We start from the raw sequence: 18,548 nt of genomic DNA, 5'->3' as shown, positions 1-18,548 counted from the left end.
ATATTCCAACCACAGTAGTCTCACCTCCCTGCCTCCAAACTCACCCTGTTCATGTATCCATCAAGTTTGTGACTTTTTTTTAATTTACAAAGCATTAGTTATGATAATGGCCTTACCAAACTGGAAAGTACTGAGAAAGTAATATACCTGCTTGGTAAATATTTGCATTGAAGCTCCGCAGAGTGCATGTTGAAATTAAGTTCATAGTCACACGGTAGAATTGAGCATTCAAAGTTGCAAAAGATGAGGAAAAATATCACAAATTCAAAAAGTGTAGCTCCTAGAAATCTCAAGTGAAAACTGGAAATGCTGGAGACACTCAGCAGTTTGTGCAACATTTACGGAAAGTCTTGTTGAAATTGGATCACCTGGAAACCATCTTTTTTTTTGTTTGTGCCTAACACTTTAAAAATTATGTTGTTGTAGGTCATCGTTCCGGCTGATGTGAAAATTCAATTAATTAATCTTCTCTCAGAGGCTGGATTGGCTGTTGTTGAAGCAACAAGTTTTGTGTCGCCAAAATGGGTTCCTCAGGTAAGAGATTAGAGATAGAAAAGTGGTCTAGAGTTCTGCTTTTGCTTTTTTATTGTTTTAGGACCTTAACAGGCAATAGAGTTAGAATGCAGTCTCTTGTCCCCAAACTATTTTATGGCTATGGTCACCAAGGAAATGGAAGGAATGCACTGAATGCAAGGGGATTAAAGAGAAAGAATCAGTTTGGTACTAAACAAATATTGTGTTGTTTTCCTCCATCATGCAATACAAAACTGAATGGAATATTATTAAATAAAAGTATTCTAAGGAGACTAATCCATTTAGAAACAGACTAATTCAATATTTGATTCTGAAAACTAAACTGTTCACACTAAGAAAAAAAATCCTCATTAGTAAATTTGTTTCCTAGCATCTAGACTTATGACTCCGTACCTGGCAGATTGCTCTTTTCTCTGCATGCACTTGAAAAGGTATTGTATTGATTCAATGTAGTCTTGACATCATGCACATCATTGTGGGAGTAAGTTTTTGAATATTGCTTTAATTTAGTTAATGTGTAAAGATTGAGTTTTGCTGTGTTTATTTACACTGAACATTTTGCTTACATTGGAACAAGGAAGCATTTCAATTTTTAAAAAAATTATAATTATCACAAGTAAGTCATGAAATTCGTGTTTTGTGGCAGCATCACACTGCAAACATTCATATAAGCCACCTTACAAAAATAAATAAAAATAGTGCACAAAAAGTCAAGGTAAGGTAGTGTCTTCAGTTCATTGATCTTTCAGGAATCTGATGGAAGCAGGGAAGAAGCTGTTGTTGTGCTACTGAGTGCTTATCTTTAGGCTCTTGTGCCTTTTTCCTGATGGTAGCAAAGTGAAGAGGGCATGGCTTGGGTGGTGGGGATCCTTGAGGATAGAGGCTACTTTCTTAAGACACTGCATCTTGTAGATGTCCTCGAAGGAGTGAAGACTGATGCCCGTGATGTCACAGGCAGAGTTAACCCTCTGGAGCTTTTTCTTGTCCTGATTGTTGGCACTGCTCTACCAGACATTGATGCAACCACCCAGAATACTCTCCACGGTACACCTGTAGAAGATTTCAATAGTCTTCGGTGACATACTGAATCTCTTTGTGATTATATCGACGTGGAGGCTCCAGGACAGATCCTTGGAGATGCTGACACCCAGGAATTTGAAGTTCTTGACCCTATGCACTACTGAGCCCTCGTTGAGGACTGAATTATGTTCTTCTGACTTCCTCTTGAAGTCCACAATCAACATTTTTCTAACGTTGACTGCAAGGTTGTTGGTGTGACACCACTAAATGAGCTGATCTATCTACCTCCTCTGTGTTTCCTCATTGTCTTTTGTAATTCTGCTGACAACCATAGTGTCATCAGAAAATTTGTAGATAGCATTGGAATTGTGTCTGGCCACACAGTCATGGGTGTATAGTGAGTAGAGAAGTGGGCTAAGCACCCATCCTTGACGTGTGCCTGTGTTGATAGTGAAGAGGAAACATTGTTTCCAATTTGTACTGATTGGTCTTCCAATTGTGATGGATTATATCATATTTTACATTGTATATAGATATATTTTTGAAGGAGATGGATTGTGGGGTTAGTGTAGGTCACAAACAAATACTTCATTAAACAGATCTCATTTAAAATGCAAGAGCTTTGCTGAAAGTGAGTCATGCAGGCACCGAGAGCCTTTTCAAAGACAATAAAACAAGGAGACTGCTTTGCTAAAGAATTTCAAAAGCAGGTGTAAATGGATTATTGTTTTGAAAGGAACAGACGAACAGATTCAGAAGTTTGGGTCTGGTGCCGCAATCTGTCTGGTTGCAGTTTGCTGTTTTAAGAAGGTGGTGTTGTTTTGCAATCAGAGGAAGAGAGCGAAGAGACCGAACAAGCTTTCTCTGAGGAGAGAGAAAGAGAACTGGTTTCTGCAGTCATGGAAAGCTGGCAGCTTGCTGAAACCCCATTTTGAAGACTGGTTGTGAGTTCTGAGTTCAGCCTGTTGAAAACCCATGTGGTGCATACAAGAGGAAATAGCTGGCTGGAGTGTTTTACCTGAAATAAGGGGAACAAAAGGAACTCTGGTGACCTGCAGAAGAGGTTATTATTTGGAAAAACCCTGATGGGGCAAGTTTCTTTGGAAAGACACTAAAATGGCTGATCAGAGGGAATCAGTTTTTGATCAGCACTGAGGGAATAATGGTATTGAAAGCCAAGCTGAGTCAATGAAGAGCAGCTGTATGTATGAGTTTCTGTTTTCAAGATGATGCAGAGCTGAGTGGAGAGCCAGTGACATTGTGTCTGCTGTGGATCAATTGTGATGACAGACAAATTGCAGTGGCTATGACCAACCTCTGAAAGTATTTCATCGTAGTAGATGTTAGTGCTACTGGGTGATAATCGTTGAAGCATCTCACTCTGCTCTTGGGTACCAAGATGATTGAAGCAGGTGGGAACTTCTGACTGCAAATCATGAGGTTGAAAATGTCCGTGAACACTCTGGTCCGTTGGTTGGCACAGATTTTCAGTACTTTGCCAGGTATATCATCAGGGCTTGATGCCTTGCGAGGGTTCATCCCCTTGAATGATCTGATGTCTGCCTCGGAGACATATGACAGGATCCTTGGGCTTTGCAGGGATTCTCATAGGCACTGTTGCATTCTCCTTCTCAAAGCAGGTGTAGGTGTTCAGCTTGTCAGGTGGTGAAGCATCATAGCCAAACACATACCCTTGCTTTGTAGCCTGTAATGGCCTGCACTCCCTGCCATAGCTGGTATGTATCTGTCTGTCTCTAGCTTCCTCCAGAATTTCCACTCTAGAGATAGTCCAGATACGACCTGCAGAAGACTTTTTGTAGAGATCTGGATCCCTGGCCTTAAACGCCCTTGATATCACCCTCAGCAGTTGGTGAATCCTCTGATTCATCCAACGCTTCTAGTTGGGGAACACCCAATATATGCGCATGGGCACAGACTCATCTACTCAGGTCTTGATGAAGTTGGTGACACATTTTGCCTATTCATTCAAGTCTAAGGATGAATTCTTGAATATGGTGCACTCATCGATTCAAAGCAGTCCTGCAGATGCTCCTCCACTTCCCTCGACCATACTTTTGCCGTCTTTGCTACTAGTGTTGTGGTTCTTAGTCTCTGCTTGTATGCTAGTAGTAGATGTACAGTTAGGTGATCAGACTTGCCAAAGTGCGGTCATGGTATGGCTTGGTAGACGTTCTCCTGGGAGGTGTAGTAGTGGTCGAGTGTGTTGTTTCCTCTGCTCTCGCATATGATGTGTATTCTTAACCAGATGATGTGTTGAAATGATGTGGTAGGATGGAGAAGAATGGAAAAGTACCAAGAAGTCTAATATGTCTTTTCAAGTGGGGAAGATTGTATTGCACTAATTAATTCAAAAAATAGAAAAATTGTAAAAGGAATGTATTTCATGGAGATTAAAAAATGGAAGAGCACGTGTTCACAGGAATACATCTCTATGCGATGAGTTCCTCGTGAAGTCAGATATCAACCCTTTGGAAACATGGAACTTTCAGAGAATAGTGAGAATCCCTGCACCTTGCTGAGTTTGCACACAGTGCTATCAACAGCCATGGCTTCAGTTGCATGGCCACAAAGCTCTGTAAAACTTCTTCCACTCTCCCGTTTTCTCTTCCACCTCTCCCGTTTTCTCTTCCACCTCTCCCGTTTTCTCTTCCACCTCTCCCGTTTTCTCTTCCACCTCTCCCGTTTTCTCTTCCACCTCTCCCGTTTTCTCTTCCACCTCTCCCGTTTTCTCTTCCACCTCTCCCGTTTTCTCTTCCACCTCTCCCGTTTTCTCTTCCACCTCTCCCGTTTTCTCTTCCACCTCTCCCGTTTTCTCTTCCACCTCTCCCGTTTTCTCTTCCACCTCTCCCGTTTTCTCTTCCACCTCTCCCGTTTTCTCTTCCACCTCTCCCGTTTTCTCTTCCACCTCTCCCGTTTTCTCTTCCACCTCTCCCGTTTTCTCTTCCACCTCTCCCGTTTTCTCTTCCACCTCTCCCGTTTTCTCTTCCCTGCACAACTTTTGAGACTCCTTTCTGTTTACCACTATTTTGAATGTCTACTGGCTTATCTAAAGTTTTTTTTTAATTTGATGTCCCTCCCATTAAGTCTCCCAGGATGTTATATGATGATCTAAAGTTTTTGTTCTACAGATTAATTATGATTTGTGCTCATTATTTTGTTGTAAAAATGTCACTTCTTAAAGTACTCATCAGCTAACATTGTTCTGAAATTTCACAAGGTCATTGCATATATAAGTAATGACATTTGTACTTGGCCTTCCTGTATGTTGAAATGTATTCATTGATTCTGTGTAGATGGCTGATCAGCAACAAGTGATGCAAGGAATCCAAAGATATCCAAATGTGAGCTATCCAGTGTTGACTCCAAATCTAAAAGGGTTTGAGACTGCAGTGAGTATATTTTTCCCCTTGTTCACTTTACGGGATAAAATATCTTTCCTAGAACCTTTAAGGAATATCTATACCACAAACATGGCTTGAGGTCATATGTAAAAATGTTAGTGTATTGATATTCAAATTTCAATTAGTAAAACTTACTTCCTATCAATTTAATTCTGATCCCATCTACCATAAACATTTTTTCAAGGTTATGAAGCAATGAAAAAAGGCAGTTGTCAAAGGTGTCAAAACTATTAACATTTCAAAATGTCTCTGAATTCCAAAAGTAAATGAAAACTGCTGGTAATTCTCAGTAAATTCTAGCCCATAAGGTTTTTAAAATATGCAACAGGACCAAGGAGAGGGTCTTTGTTACATTTCAAATCTTAGAGTTCATTAAGAGACATCTTAAAGTTACTAAATTGAAGTAATTACAACTTTTTAAAAATTTTATTGAAGTACACTTAACTGAAAAAATTTACAAAATTTTATAAATAAAAAGGCAAAATACAATGGAAGGATACCCTGGCTGGGAGAACAGTGGAAAGAAAATGGCAGGTATTTCTGGGCATTTTTCAGAAGCTGATTACATGTTCCCGATGTTGGGGGAGACTAGGGCTAGAGGCTATAGTTTAAGAATACAGGGAAGGCCCTTTAGGACAGAGGTGAGAGAATTTTTTTTACCCAGAGAGTTGTTGGTCTATGGAATGCTTTGCTGCAGAGAATGGTAGAGGTGGGTTCTCTGGATAAGTTCAAGAGAGAGTTAGATAATGTTCTTGTGGATGAGGGAATTAAAGGTTATGGGGAGAAGGCAGGGACAGAGTACTGATAGTGGAAGATCAGCCATTATCTAAATGAATGGAATTGCTGGCTCGATGGGCCAAATGGCCTACTCCAGCACCTATTGTCTATTGTCTAAAATGATTCAGAAGCTTCCTAATTCTTTGAGCTGTAACCCCATTGTAAGACTTGAATGGTGATTTTTGTTTTCCCTGTATCCCCACCCCCTCTTCCAGCACAATGGGGAATTCCTGTCTCTGTATCCAGTAGCTCCATGAACTGGATAGAATTGTGCTCTAATTATCCTGGTCCCAGATTTGTTTCATAGTGCATTCACAGATGTCTGGCACTTCATTTCAACAGCCGAATACTGATGGTTGCAATGGCGACCGGTGGCAAAAGGAGTTTGGCTGTTAAGCTAAATCATCATTGTCAATAATTCTTTGATTATAACTCCCCAAAAAATGTAATGTACTCAAGATTCCCATAATTTTTAGACTTTATGAAAAGGTTTTTTTGATTTGTAAGTAATACTTCCTGGATCTACTACAAATACTTAAATTTGAACAGATTAAACAGTATCGATCAGGGGTGTCAAACTCAAATTCACAGAGGGGCAAAATTAAAAACTTGGACTAAGTCATGGGCCAAACTAAATATTTATTGAAAATTTTCAACAACAGCTGCATGTTTTCTCTTCTTTCAACATATGTAATGTTAAACTTTTTCTTATTAAAATAAATGTTTAATAATAGTTTTGGATAAACTCTTTCCAGAAGAAGCATTAACAAATGAGAAATAAAATATTCAATAAATAATATTTCTCTATAGCCTTTAAGCTCCTTTTAAATGTATTGTTTTTCACAACCCAACAAGTCAAAAAAATAACAACTTGCTTCAATGAAAATCCAATCTTTCAACTATGAAGAGTCCAAAGTTAACCAAAGAAAATATTAATCCAAACTTAGCTTGCTACACTGTGATTTATTCTGATGCACCTGGGTCTAAACCAGATACTTGGCATCTCTTCTTAGATGCAAGTTCATCAAACTCTGGGGTCAGAGTTTGCCTCCCACCTGTCTTGAAAGGTCCTGTTTTCTGTCTTTCGTTTGGCCATTTTCTGTAAGGGGTTTATTACGTGTGAGTTGGGCGACAGGTCGCAGATGCTAATGAAAGTAAAGAGAGGAGGTGGGGGCGATTAGCGGGCTGACGGGCCGGCGCCAATGCATTTGCAAAGCATTCTGGGATTTGTAGTATTAGCTGTGCATGCGCTATACTGGCGCGGCGGCCAGCAGGCCAGCTCTAATACATATTTGATATGATCTTGTGGGCCAAATATAATTACATCACGGGCCAAATTTGGCCCGCGGGCCTGAGTTTGACATGTGGTATAGATCAACAACCATCTTAATGAAACCCTTTTGATGGTTCATGAAGAAAGAGGGATATCTAAAAGTAGAGCTGAGATTGAGAGTTTAATTTCTAATGCCCCATTTTATTATCTTGCAGTCTCAAGATCAAAATGTTTTCTTTTCCCCACAGCTGAAAGCAGGTGCAAGAGAGGTAGCCATCTTTGGAGCAGCTTCAGAAATGTTCAGTGAAAGAAATATTAATTGTTCAATTGATGAAAGTCTACAGCGATTTGAAGAGGTGATGAAAGCAGCAAAGGATGCAAATGTTCCAGTCCGAGGGTAAAATTGCAATTCTTTTACATTTTTATGCAGCGAACCTTTTGTTCAAAACAACCACATTTCCTCTCTTTTGTATCTAAATAAAGCAACTGAAGATCTATTAATGCACAAGTTTCTTTTAATTATGTTAAAACTTTTCTATTCATGGCAAAATCTCCAGTAAAATGGCAACTTATCCACTCTTGGAATAAGATTGTAATTTAATTCTAAGATTTGCTGTCAACAAAAATGTTTTTGACCATATAAATGATTGTGGATTCTTTAATGTAAGTTAACCAAGGTTTTTTAGTTTATTCATCTCACTTAAGATACTATGTGCTGATGAACATTGTTGACAGCAGCACAAAATAATTAAAATTGTTATGGCTTCCCATTCTTTATCCATCCACTAAATCAGCCATTCTCAATCAGGGCCTTACAATTCTTCCCCCCCCCCCACCCCAGGGCAACAGCATATTTAAGTAAAAGCCTTATTTTCTTTTCACCTTATGCAACATAAAAAAATTTTGTTTTTAAAATAATCGGTAGGAGAGAAGTACAGAAGAAACCAAATTTTGACTGCTACACAGAGAAGGGGCCCATAAACTTTGAACAGGGTCCTAAGGGGGCCGTAGCCAAAAAAATGGTTGACAGTGGCTTCGCTGAACAATAAAGCTGTAATCAAATTTTATGACTAGTGTCCATCACTGCAGCATTTTGTTTTATTTTCCTTGAGCGAATTTACATAATTTTCATAGATAACATGAAACATCTAACATTTGAATCAAGAATTTAAATTTATAATCTGGATTTTTTTCCTGTAACAAAGCAGTTATGAACTCCCAAGTACATGGAAACAGTAAGCTTCATTTTTTTCTTTAAGCTTTAGTATACATACTTTTGAGGGATTTTCTTTTTTAAGTTTGGGGGCTTTAAATGCAAGAGCTACGCAGTGTTTATTAGTGATACAGCTGTTGAACTCGAAGGAACAGAATCCATTTTCTCACTGCAGACCAGACTGAAATAGTGCATTATTCATGCCCTGACTGGAATGCAAAAGTTGTCTATTCTGTGGAACAATGAGAGACTGCAGACAGAATAAATCGATTATTATAATTATTTGCTGTTTTCTGTATTACACAATTGAGTTTGAAGTGCTGGACTGGGTTGGCATAGAAGCAGGCTGTACATACTACCACATTCATGTTCATGCCATTAGGTTTAAGTCTGCCCAGGAGGAATATGATGTGCTGTCGCTCTGTTTATGTTTGGTATACATTCATTTTATCTGGTGTAACCTTCTCAGATCAAACTGATTGAGTGACCACTTTGCTGAGCACCCTATGCTCTTTTTGACAGTCTAAGCTTGAGCTTCCTGTTGCCAACTAATTCAGTCACATTTCTTCCCCGCCACCCCAAACAACGATGTGTCTATTCTCGGTCTCCTCCATTGTCAGAGCGAGACCAAACATAAATTAGGAACTATACATTATATTCCTCCTCAACAACATTAAACCTAACAGTTTCAACATTGATTTTTCTTATTTTAGGTAACACTCACCCTCATGCATTAAACCATAGAACATTACAGCACAGAAAATAAGCCTTTTGGCCCTTCTAGTCAGTGCTAAACTATTATTCTGCTTTAGTCCCACTGACCTGCACCCATACCATATCCCTCACATCCACATATCCATCCAGTTAATATGTTAAAATTCATCCCTTCAGCTGGCAGCTCATTCCATACTCCCACCACTCCCTGTATGGAAATAATTCCCCTAATGTTCCCCCTCTTTTACCTTTAACCTATGCCCTCTGGTTTGTATCTTTCCTAACCATAGTGGTAAAAGCCTACTTGTATTTACTTCATCTATACCCATTATAATTTTGTATACCTGTATCAAATCTCCCCTCATTCTTACTTAACCTTTCCCTGCAACTCAGTTCCTCAAGTCCTGGCAACATCCCAGTAAATCGTCTCTGCATTCTTTTTTGATATCTTTCTTGTACTTGACTGACCAAAACTGCACACAATACTCCAAATTTGGCTTCATCGATGTATTGTACAACTTTATCATTACATCCCAATTCCTATATTCATTACTTTGATTTATGAAGGCCAATGTGCCAAAAGCTCTAATTACGACAGGATCAACCTGTGACGCCACTTTTAGGGATTATGTATCTGAGTTCCCATATCCCTCTGTTCTACAACACTCCTTGACTTCCTACCATTTACTGTGGATGTCCTACCTTGGTTAGTTGGTCCAAAGTGCCTCATCTCACACGTCTGAATTCAATTTCATCTGCCAATTTGGACCCCTTTTCTCCAGCTGGTCCAAATTCCTCTCAGCTTTGAAAGCCTTCCTTGCTGTCTACTTCACCTCCAATCTTTATCGCCTGCAAACTTGCTGATCCAATTTACCAGATTATTGTCTAGATCATTGATTATAGATGACAAACAACAATGGTCCCAGCACTGATCCCTGAAGTACACCACTCATCACAGGCTTCCAGTCTGGGACAATCATACATCACCACTCTCTGGCTTCTCCCATAAAGCCAATGTTGAATCCAGTTTACTACCTCATCATGAATACTGAGCAAATTAACCTTCCTGACTAATCTTCCCTGTGGGACCTTGTCATAGGCTTTACTAAAGTCCATGTAGACAACATCCACAGCCTTTCCTTCATCAAGGTTCCTGGTAATATCCTCAAAAGTTTCTGATTTGTTAAACTTGTCCTACCATGCACAAAGCTATGATGACTATCTGTTCTCAATCCCTGATTATCCGATTTCTTAGAACACCTTAAATATTTTACCTACTACTGATGTCGGGCCCATTGACCTTTATTTTCATGGGTTATTTTTGGAGACTTTTTTTAAACAATGAGACAATATGAGCTATCTCCAATCCTCCAGGACTTCACCTGTGGCTAAAGATATTTTCAATATATCTGCCAGGGTCCCTGCAATTTCTCCACTTAAAGGTCCAAAAGAATATCTTGTCAGGCCCTGAGAATTTATCCACCTTTATTTGCTTTCAGAAAGCAAGAATGTCCTCGTCTTTGATTTGTATACATGACCTCACTGTTTGCCTGCCTCACTTTCCTGGACTCTGGCAGTTTCCTGAATAAAAACAGATTTTTTAAAAATTAAAATAATTTAAGATCCCCACCCCCATCTCTTCTAGCTGACAATTCTTATCAACAAGAGAACCAATTTTGTTCCTCGCTATACTTTTGCTCTGAATATACCTGTAGAAGCCCTTGGGATTTTCCTTCACCTTGACTGCCAAAGCAGCCTCATATCATCTTTTAGTCCTCCTAATGTCCCTCTTGTTTTTTACCCTGCATTTTTAAACTTGCAAGTACCTAATGTTCTCTTTGTGCTTATACCTGCTATACACCTTTCTTCTTTTTAACCAGGTCCCCAAAATCCCTCAAAAACAAAGGTTCCTGATGCCTGTTTAACTTTGTCTTTAATCCTGACTGGAACACACAAACTCTTTGCTCTCAAAATGTCACCTTTTGAAGGCCTACCACTTATCGAGCACATCCTTACCAGAAAACAAAGTAGCCCAATCCATGCTTTCTAGATCCTTTCTCATTTCCTCCAAATTGGCCTTTCTCCAATATGGAATCTCAACCTGAGAATTAGACATTTCCTTATCCATATTTATCTTGAAACTATTCGCATTATGATCACTGGACCAAAAGAGTTCCCCTACACATACTTCTGTCACCTGTGCTGTCTCATTCCCTAATAGGAAATCCAGTTTTGCACTCTCTCCAGTTGGTACTTTGATGTATTGATTTAGAAAACTTTCCTGAACACATTTTACAAACTCCAAGCCATATAGCCCTTTTACAATGTTGGAGTCCCAGTCAATATGTGGCAAGTTTAAAACACTTACTATCATAACTTTATTTCCTGCAGCTGTCTGCTATCTTACTGCAGATGTGCTTCTCCAATTTTCTCTGACAATTTGGCAGACTATAATGCAACCCCATTAATGTGGTCAGACCTTTCCCATTCCTCAGCTCCATCCAAATATAGATGAGCCTTTTAGTCTGTCCTGTCTGAGCACAGCTGTGATATTTTCCCTGAAAAACAATGCTACTCTTTCCCCTTTCATCCCTCCTGCTCTGTCACATGTGAAACAACAGAACCCCAGAACATTGAGCTGCCTGTCCTGCCCCTCCAGCAACCAAATTTCACTTATGACAACAATGTGGGGGGTCGTGGCAAGATGGCGTAGAAGAAAGATGTGTTATTCCACCTTTCCCCAGCAAGATTCTTAAGTACCCGATTTTAAAAAATGACAAAAGTGGCTAAAAATAGTATTTACAGCCTTCTGAATAAGAGTGATTTAATATGGCTACTAATGTGAAGAAATCTAAAGCTCAACTTCAGAAAAAACTACCTTCTAAAAGTGTAGAATTGAGGCCTACCTGCACAGTTGAATCCACGGAGTCATCGTTGGGGGCCTTCAAACCTCAGAGAACTCCTGCCCGTTTGAGTTTGACTCCAGCGCCAATCCTGCAGTCGCAAGATGGCACCGGTACATTGGTAAGTTCGGCCTTTGCGTGCACATGACGCCAGCCGTGCAGGCGGCCCGACTGACAGAGGATCCCGTGAGCCCGCAACACTGCCTGGTGGCCCGGAACGCGTAGTGTAGCGTCGGAAGACGCACCTGCGCGTTCAGCGGTTCTGCCAGGCATGTCTGGTGCCTCCTGGGAGCGTGATTCTTGGAAAAGGTGTGGGCTGTGGGGGAGCCCGAACGATGGCATCCCGACGAAATGTGCTGCCGTCGGGTATTCAAACCCGCAGCCGCACAGGTAAAGGACCTATTGTGCCTGAGGAGGAAGAGGAACTTGCCTTGCTGGAATCTACTCAGGAGGAAGAGTTTGAAGTTAGAGAAGGTAGGCCTCAAAAGCTGGTTATGGATCCTGGACTGGACTCAATGTTCACTGTTTTGGAAGGGATTGCTTGTCAAATGGAGAATATCTCAAAACAAATGTCAACTCAAATGACCCAAGGATTTATGGAGGTGAAAACAAAAATGAATACTTTGTGTGATGAAATGACAACTATGAAACAAAAAATGACTGCAGTTAAGTGATATTAACAGATGATTGATATTATGTTGATACTGTACAAGATCATTTTTTTTAAATTAAAACAGCTTTTTCTGAATGTCAAAATCAGGTGGAGCATAATAGGGAAAAAGTGGAGGATTCCTTTGTAGACTGGGGGATTCAAAAAAGGGATTTATTGAAGAAGATTGATTTGTTGGAAAATCAAAGCCGGAGGAATAATGTGAAAATAGTTGGTCTTCCAGAGGATATTGAAGGTTCTGATCCAATAAAAAAATTTAAGTATTGGGCAATGAGTTTTTTCCCGAAGGTTTGGAATTGGATCAATCTCATAGCGTTGAAGAAGAAACCACTTCCAGGACAAACACCGAGAGCGGCTCTGAATCGTTGTTTGAAATATCAAGATGGGGAGATGATCTTATGAATGGCGGTACAGAAAGCACAGCAAAGTCAATCTCTGTTGATGGTTCAAAATAAGTGTTTTTGTATGCCAATTTGAGTCAGGAGGTTATTAGAAGACAACGGGAATTTAATTCGGCTAAAGATGTACTATGGCGAAAGGATTATAAGTTTGCCTTTCGTTATCCTGCGATTTTTTTTTTAATGGAAATTTTCAATTCCAATTTTTTGAGAATTTGCTAATTCATTGCCAGAATTGCAAAAGAGTGGTTGGTTTTCACCATAGTCTCCTAAGAGGAGGGTAAACGGAAATGGGAATGATAATGGGAAGAATGGAAAGAAAGAAGAGCTAACACAAAGTCTCTTGACATTGAAGACCCGGAACAATTACTGGGTTTGGAATCATTGGGATGAATGTACCTATTCTATTTGATTGTGCTTATTTAAATAATGAGTAATGGTCTGGCTAGGAGAGGGGGGAGGGGTAGATGACACCGACAGCTTTGATAGTCATCTGCCACTAGTGGGTTTACCACACCCAGATTTTTAGGGTGTTACTACCTTTGGGTGGGTTTTTTAAATTTTTGTGTTACTTTTACTTTTTGAGTGGGCGAAAGGGGGACATTTTTTTTTTCTCCTCCTTTTTTCTGTTTATTATGGGTTTTTTTAAAATTTTGATTTATAAGGGGGAGCATTACTTTATAGTCTGTAAATATATTAGTAGTTAGTAAAAATGTCTACTTTGAATTTTGCTCCCCTTAAGGGAGCTGGCTGATGGGGTGGGTGGGTGGAATGTTTTTTTTTCTTGGGTTGCTTTTTTAATATATTTCTGTAAAATTAATTTTTGATTGTTAATAGACTGTATGTTATGCTTTTATTATCTTTTAAATAAAGTTTGAAAAGAAAACTAATGACCACAATGTCATAATTCCACGTGCCAATCCACTCTCTGAACTCGTCTGCCTTTTATACAATACTCCTTGCATTAAAATAGATGCACCTGAGAACATTTCCACCATGTACAATCTCCGATAGCTCAGTGGTTAGAGCACTGGTCTTGTAAACCAGGGGTCACAAATTCATTCCTTGCTGGGGTTTCATTTCTCTGAGGGATGCTGGGCAAAGTGGCGACTCTGTCTTCCTGTGGTAGACGAAGTTAAAGAATTTCATGTATGCTATATTCTAAATGTAGTATTTTGTGACAATAATGGAACCTTTACCTTTGGTTTCTATCGTTATATTGCAATCTTGACATCATCCTTTTCCTCCTCCACTCCACTATCTGCTCTGGCATTCTGGTTTCCACCCCCCCTGCAAATCTAGTTTAACCCTTTGGACTCCTGTTTTCAGGGACTACTAACAAGTGTATATGCTCAATGTCTCTGTTTTCCAAGACTGTTTTTGTAGCCAACTGTCAGCTGGTTCGCTCAGGTGTTCTTACAGACCAAGTCTATATATATATCTCTGCAATTGCGGAGATCAGGCTGGCATATCATGCAGACAGAGATCACTAAAGCGGCTCCCAGGACAACAAACCGGTGGGGGTAGAAGAAGAGGCAGCATCAGACTAACAGCCCTAAAATGGCATTGGTCAAGCTGCCCAGCTAACTCATGAGAAACAGTCAGTTAATCAGCAAAAAACGGCAGGAACTTGAACAGTATAAAAGCAACCTTCCCAGCCCTAATAAAGGAGTGAGGTTAACCTGCCACACTGTGTGTGTGTGTGTGTGTGTGTGTGTGTGTGTGTGTGTGTGTGTGTGTGTGTTTCTTTGTAGCGGTCAGCTACAAACAATTGATAATAAAATTCTAGAAACTTGGATCAAATATATCGAAGATTGTTTTGAGCAGAGACATTTTATGACATTTGAACAAATCAGGAATAAATTTGAAGTTTTAAATACATCCTTTTTCTGCTATCTTCAGTTAAGATCTTATTTAAGGGATAAATTAGGTCCAGCACTGACCTTACCGCAATGTACTGAAATAGAGACTCTGGTTCGAAAGGGGATCACAAAGAAATTTCTCAAAAATGTATTTCTTTCTTCAGGTGGAAGCCCCTAACAAGGGCTAGATAAATCAAGAGAGAGTTGGGAATCAGATTTGGGAATAGAAATTGATTAATTTTTCTGGTCTGACCTATGTTGGAACAGCATGAGCAATACAATTAATGTAAGGTACAGGCTGAAGCAGTATAATTTTTTTTGTATCAGCTGTATCTTACTCTGCAAAAATGAAATAAATTGAATAATCCAATTTATTTTTGATGTGGTCAAGATATAAGGACCTTTTTACATTTGGCCTTATCGTGCCCTAAGGTGAGATCCTTCTGGGAAGATTTGGAGTATCTCCTGGAACAAATTAGCAGATATAAGACCTAAAATGAGGCTGTCAAAATATCAATTGAAATTTGTAAAACTCGCTTTTGTGGTGGCCAGGAGATGCATAGCCATCACTTGGAAATCTGATTCCCAACTGAGTCTGACCTGTTGGAAGTCAGAAATGCATAGTTGTGTTCCTCTGAAGAAGATTACTTACAACCTCAAATTGTTACAACATTTTTAAGAGTATGGAACCATTATTTAAGATTTCCCCCTGTGGTCTCCACTACCACTATCTCCAGTATCGTAGCAATGTCTATGTTAAGACATTTATCCCTTAATGGAGGAAGTCAGCTCTGTGTGAATCACATAACGTTTCATTTGTATATAATTAATATTTTTAGAAAACAAATTATTTTTGTCACATTATAAGAATTACTTCTTTTTCTTTTTTCCTTTGGGCTTTTTTCTCTTTTCTATTTCCTACTTTTTTAAGGATCGGCGTAGTGTGTAATTTTGTGTTTATAAACAATAAGAATATGATATTCTTCTTTCTTTGCATATCAACATGTAATTGGTTTTGGTATTTAATTGTATATATTTGTGATGTTTCTTTGATTTTGTTTTGTAACTCCATGTTGATTGAAAATCCTTAATAAAATGATTTTTTTAATGTGGGTTGGGTAGAACAGATGGAATATCTCTGATGGGACGAGTCCAAATAAGGAAATGAAGTAGTTAAGACAGCAGTTGTCAGTGCATTTTTCATAGATCTGTCCCTTCCCTTTGTTACTGAAAACCAACCTTTTTTATTTGCAGTTGTGAAGAAGAGTCTTGGAACTGAAACATTAATTGTTTTTCTTTCAACAGCTGCTGAGTGTTTCCAGAAATGTCTGCATTTGTCAGATTTGTAGTACCTGCAATTTTTGTAATTTTACTTTTACATTTAGGTTTTCACTGTTGGAGTTGTCAATAGTCCTTGGTGTCTGGTTCTAACCAGCTTCAGGACTTGAACAAAGACTCAATTTAATAAACTTTTTCTCCACTGAGAACCTAAACTATCTACAAAATTAACTAGTTTAAACTCTTTCAGGTATGTGTCCTGTGTCCTTGGCTGTCCTTATGAAGGGAATGTTTCCCCTATTAAAGTTGCAGAGGTGAGTGTGATGGGAATGGGAGAAAAGGAACTTTAATGAGAGTCTCTCACTATCTTGTGAAGCCCACTGATAATATTTCTAGGTTCCAGAATGTATAGGCCCAACCTGCAAGATGTTTCTCAGAGAATGGCAATTGTCAACCACCCCTTTCACTGGCCTCATGCCAACTCATCTTTGGAATCAATCTGGTGAATCTTTGCTGCATTATCTCCAAAGCCATAAACTCTTTCCTTAAAAATACACTAAAATACCATGCATAATTCTAATTAAAGTGTCACTGACATCCTGTTCAGTTAGAGCTAGGCTCTCTAAAGGGTTTTGGTTTTCTAAATTATTTCATGTTCCTTCATGCTTGCAGTGTTTTTTTTTGGTACTAGAACCCTTAATTTCCTCCAAACATATTAGTTCACCATATTTAAATAATGTTTTTTCATTCTTCTTTTGAAAGTGAACACCTTGCATTTTTCCTTGTGATACTCCCTCTTTTTTGTTCACTCTCCTGTTCAATCTGTTTATAACTCCTTGCTGACTGTGCCCTCCTCAAAGCTTAATTTCCCACAAAACATTGCATCATCAGTCCCTTCATCTCAGTAACCAATATCATTGTCTGTAGCTGCAGTAAAATCATTGATCCCTGCTCTGCCCTTCTGTCCAAGCTAATTCCTGCTAATACTCACCTTCCACTTCAGTACCTGTAACCTTTTTTTGTGGCACTTTATCAAATAGCTCTTTGAAATCTGAATGCAATGATTCCCCTTTTTTATCCTGCTGTGATTACATTGTCAAACAGAAGGAAATGCAGGGTCAATTTTAATTTTTAAGAAGAATTTGGACAGGTATGTGGATTGGAGGGGTATGGAGGTCTATGGTCAGGGTGCAGGTCAATGGGACTCAGTAGAATAATATTTTGGCATGGGCTTGTTTCTGTGCTGTATTGTTCTATGGTTGGAACTCTATTCAAGATGTTATCTATGATTTCCAATATAAATCTACATAAATATAAATTATGTTCTATTATCTCCTTAGTGACATATACCAACAATTTAATATTAAGCTCAAAGTTCAGATTTATTGTCCGAGTACATGCAAGACATTACATAAAACTCTGAGATTCTTTTTTCCTGAGAGCCAGGCAGTATTTCTATTTGTGATCGTGCAAAACACTACTCAAAAAAAAGATGTGTATACAAGAGAGAAAAATGGAAACAAAGAAAGTACAAGCAAATTGTGCAAAACAGAAAATAAAAATGGAATAATAAATGTGCAAAGAAAGAACCTTTAAATGAGTCTCTGATTGTTTAGAAGTCTGATGGTGAAGGGGTAGAAACTGTTCCCATTGTACGTCTTGTGGCATGTATATCTCTTTCCTGATGGCAGCAGCGAGAACAGAACTTAGCTTAGCCTGGATGGTGTGGATCCTTGATGATTGCTGCTGCTCTCCAATGGCAGTGTTCCATGTATATTTTCCAGATGGTGGGGAAGATTTTGACTGTGATGTACTGGGCTGTGTAGGGCTACAAATTTGAAAAGGTCACTATCACTTACAGGAGCATCATTGCAATCTCCCCTAGGTTTAAACTCAAAGTTTATTGGCAATATGGTCTTGATGGTTTTTCATTTTTAATCCTATTAGTTTGCATCATGTTGTATTGTGTGATGTTAATTGTTTTAAATTCCTCACATCATTTTGGTTGGTTACTATTTCTTAAGCTTCCAGTCTTTTTTAATATTTTATTTAAAATCAACACATGACAATTAATAAAATCATAAATCACATTGTTACAAAACTTACAAATAAATGTTGATTTATATAGAAAAAAAAGGGGGAAAAACAAAAGAATAAAGAAACCCAACTAATCCCTACCTCCTACTAAAAGAAACAAATTATTAAAATATAGAACATAGTTATATATTGAATTGAATTGCTTCAGAAGTTGCTCAAAGATTTAAAAAAACATTTTTCTTTAAAAAAGTTACTCATTTTTAAGGGAACACTTGAAGGAACTATTTATAATTTTAATCCAATTGTTAGAGCATATGGGCTCCAAATCTGTAAAAATATAGAATATTTACCCCTCAGATTACATGTACTTTTTTCTTTGAATCTCTGTATGCCATCTTCCTGATGTTAATGAAACATCTTATTTCCAAATAACAGCAATACATTTCC

General features: G+C 38.6%; 1 protein-coding gene across 3 annotated transcripts in view; it reads left to right on the top strand.

Moving 5' to 3' along the window:
* The window catches only part of LOC138741515 (hydroxymethylglutaryl-CoA lyase, mitochondrial-like), a 33,134-nt gene that overhangs the window by 10,568 nt on the left and 4,018 nt on the right, over positions 1–18,548 (top strand). For all 3 annotated transcript variants that reach the window (XM_069895742.1, XM_069895740.1, XM_069895743.1), the window contains exons 3-6: positions 427–534; positions 4,869–4,964; positions 7,275–7,423; positions 16,315–16,378. In XM_069895742.1, the coding sequence (XP_069751843.1) occupies positions 427–534; positions 4,869–4,964; positions 7,275–7,423; positions 16,315–16,378 (417 nt within the window). The remainder of the gene's footprint in view (positions 1–426; positions 535–4,868; positions 4,965–7,274; positions 7,424–16,314; positions 16,379–18,548) is intronic.

Source organism: Narcine bancroftii, chromosome 8, assembly GCF_036971445.1.
Source record: "Narcine bancroftii isolate sNarBan1 chromosome 8, sNarBan1.hap1, whole genome shotgun sequence".
NCBI lineage: Eukaryota > Metazoa > Chordata > Chondrichthyes > Torpediniformes > Narcinidae > Narcine > Narcine bancroftii.
The sequence above is the reverse complement of the archived record's forward strand: the minus strand, read 5'-3'. Positions and strand labels throughout refer to the sequence as shown.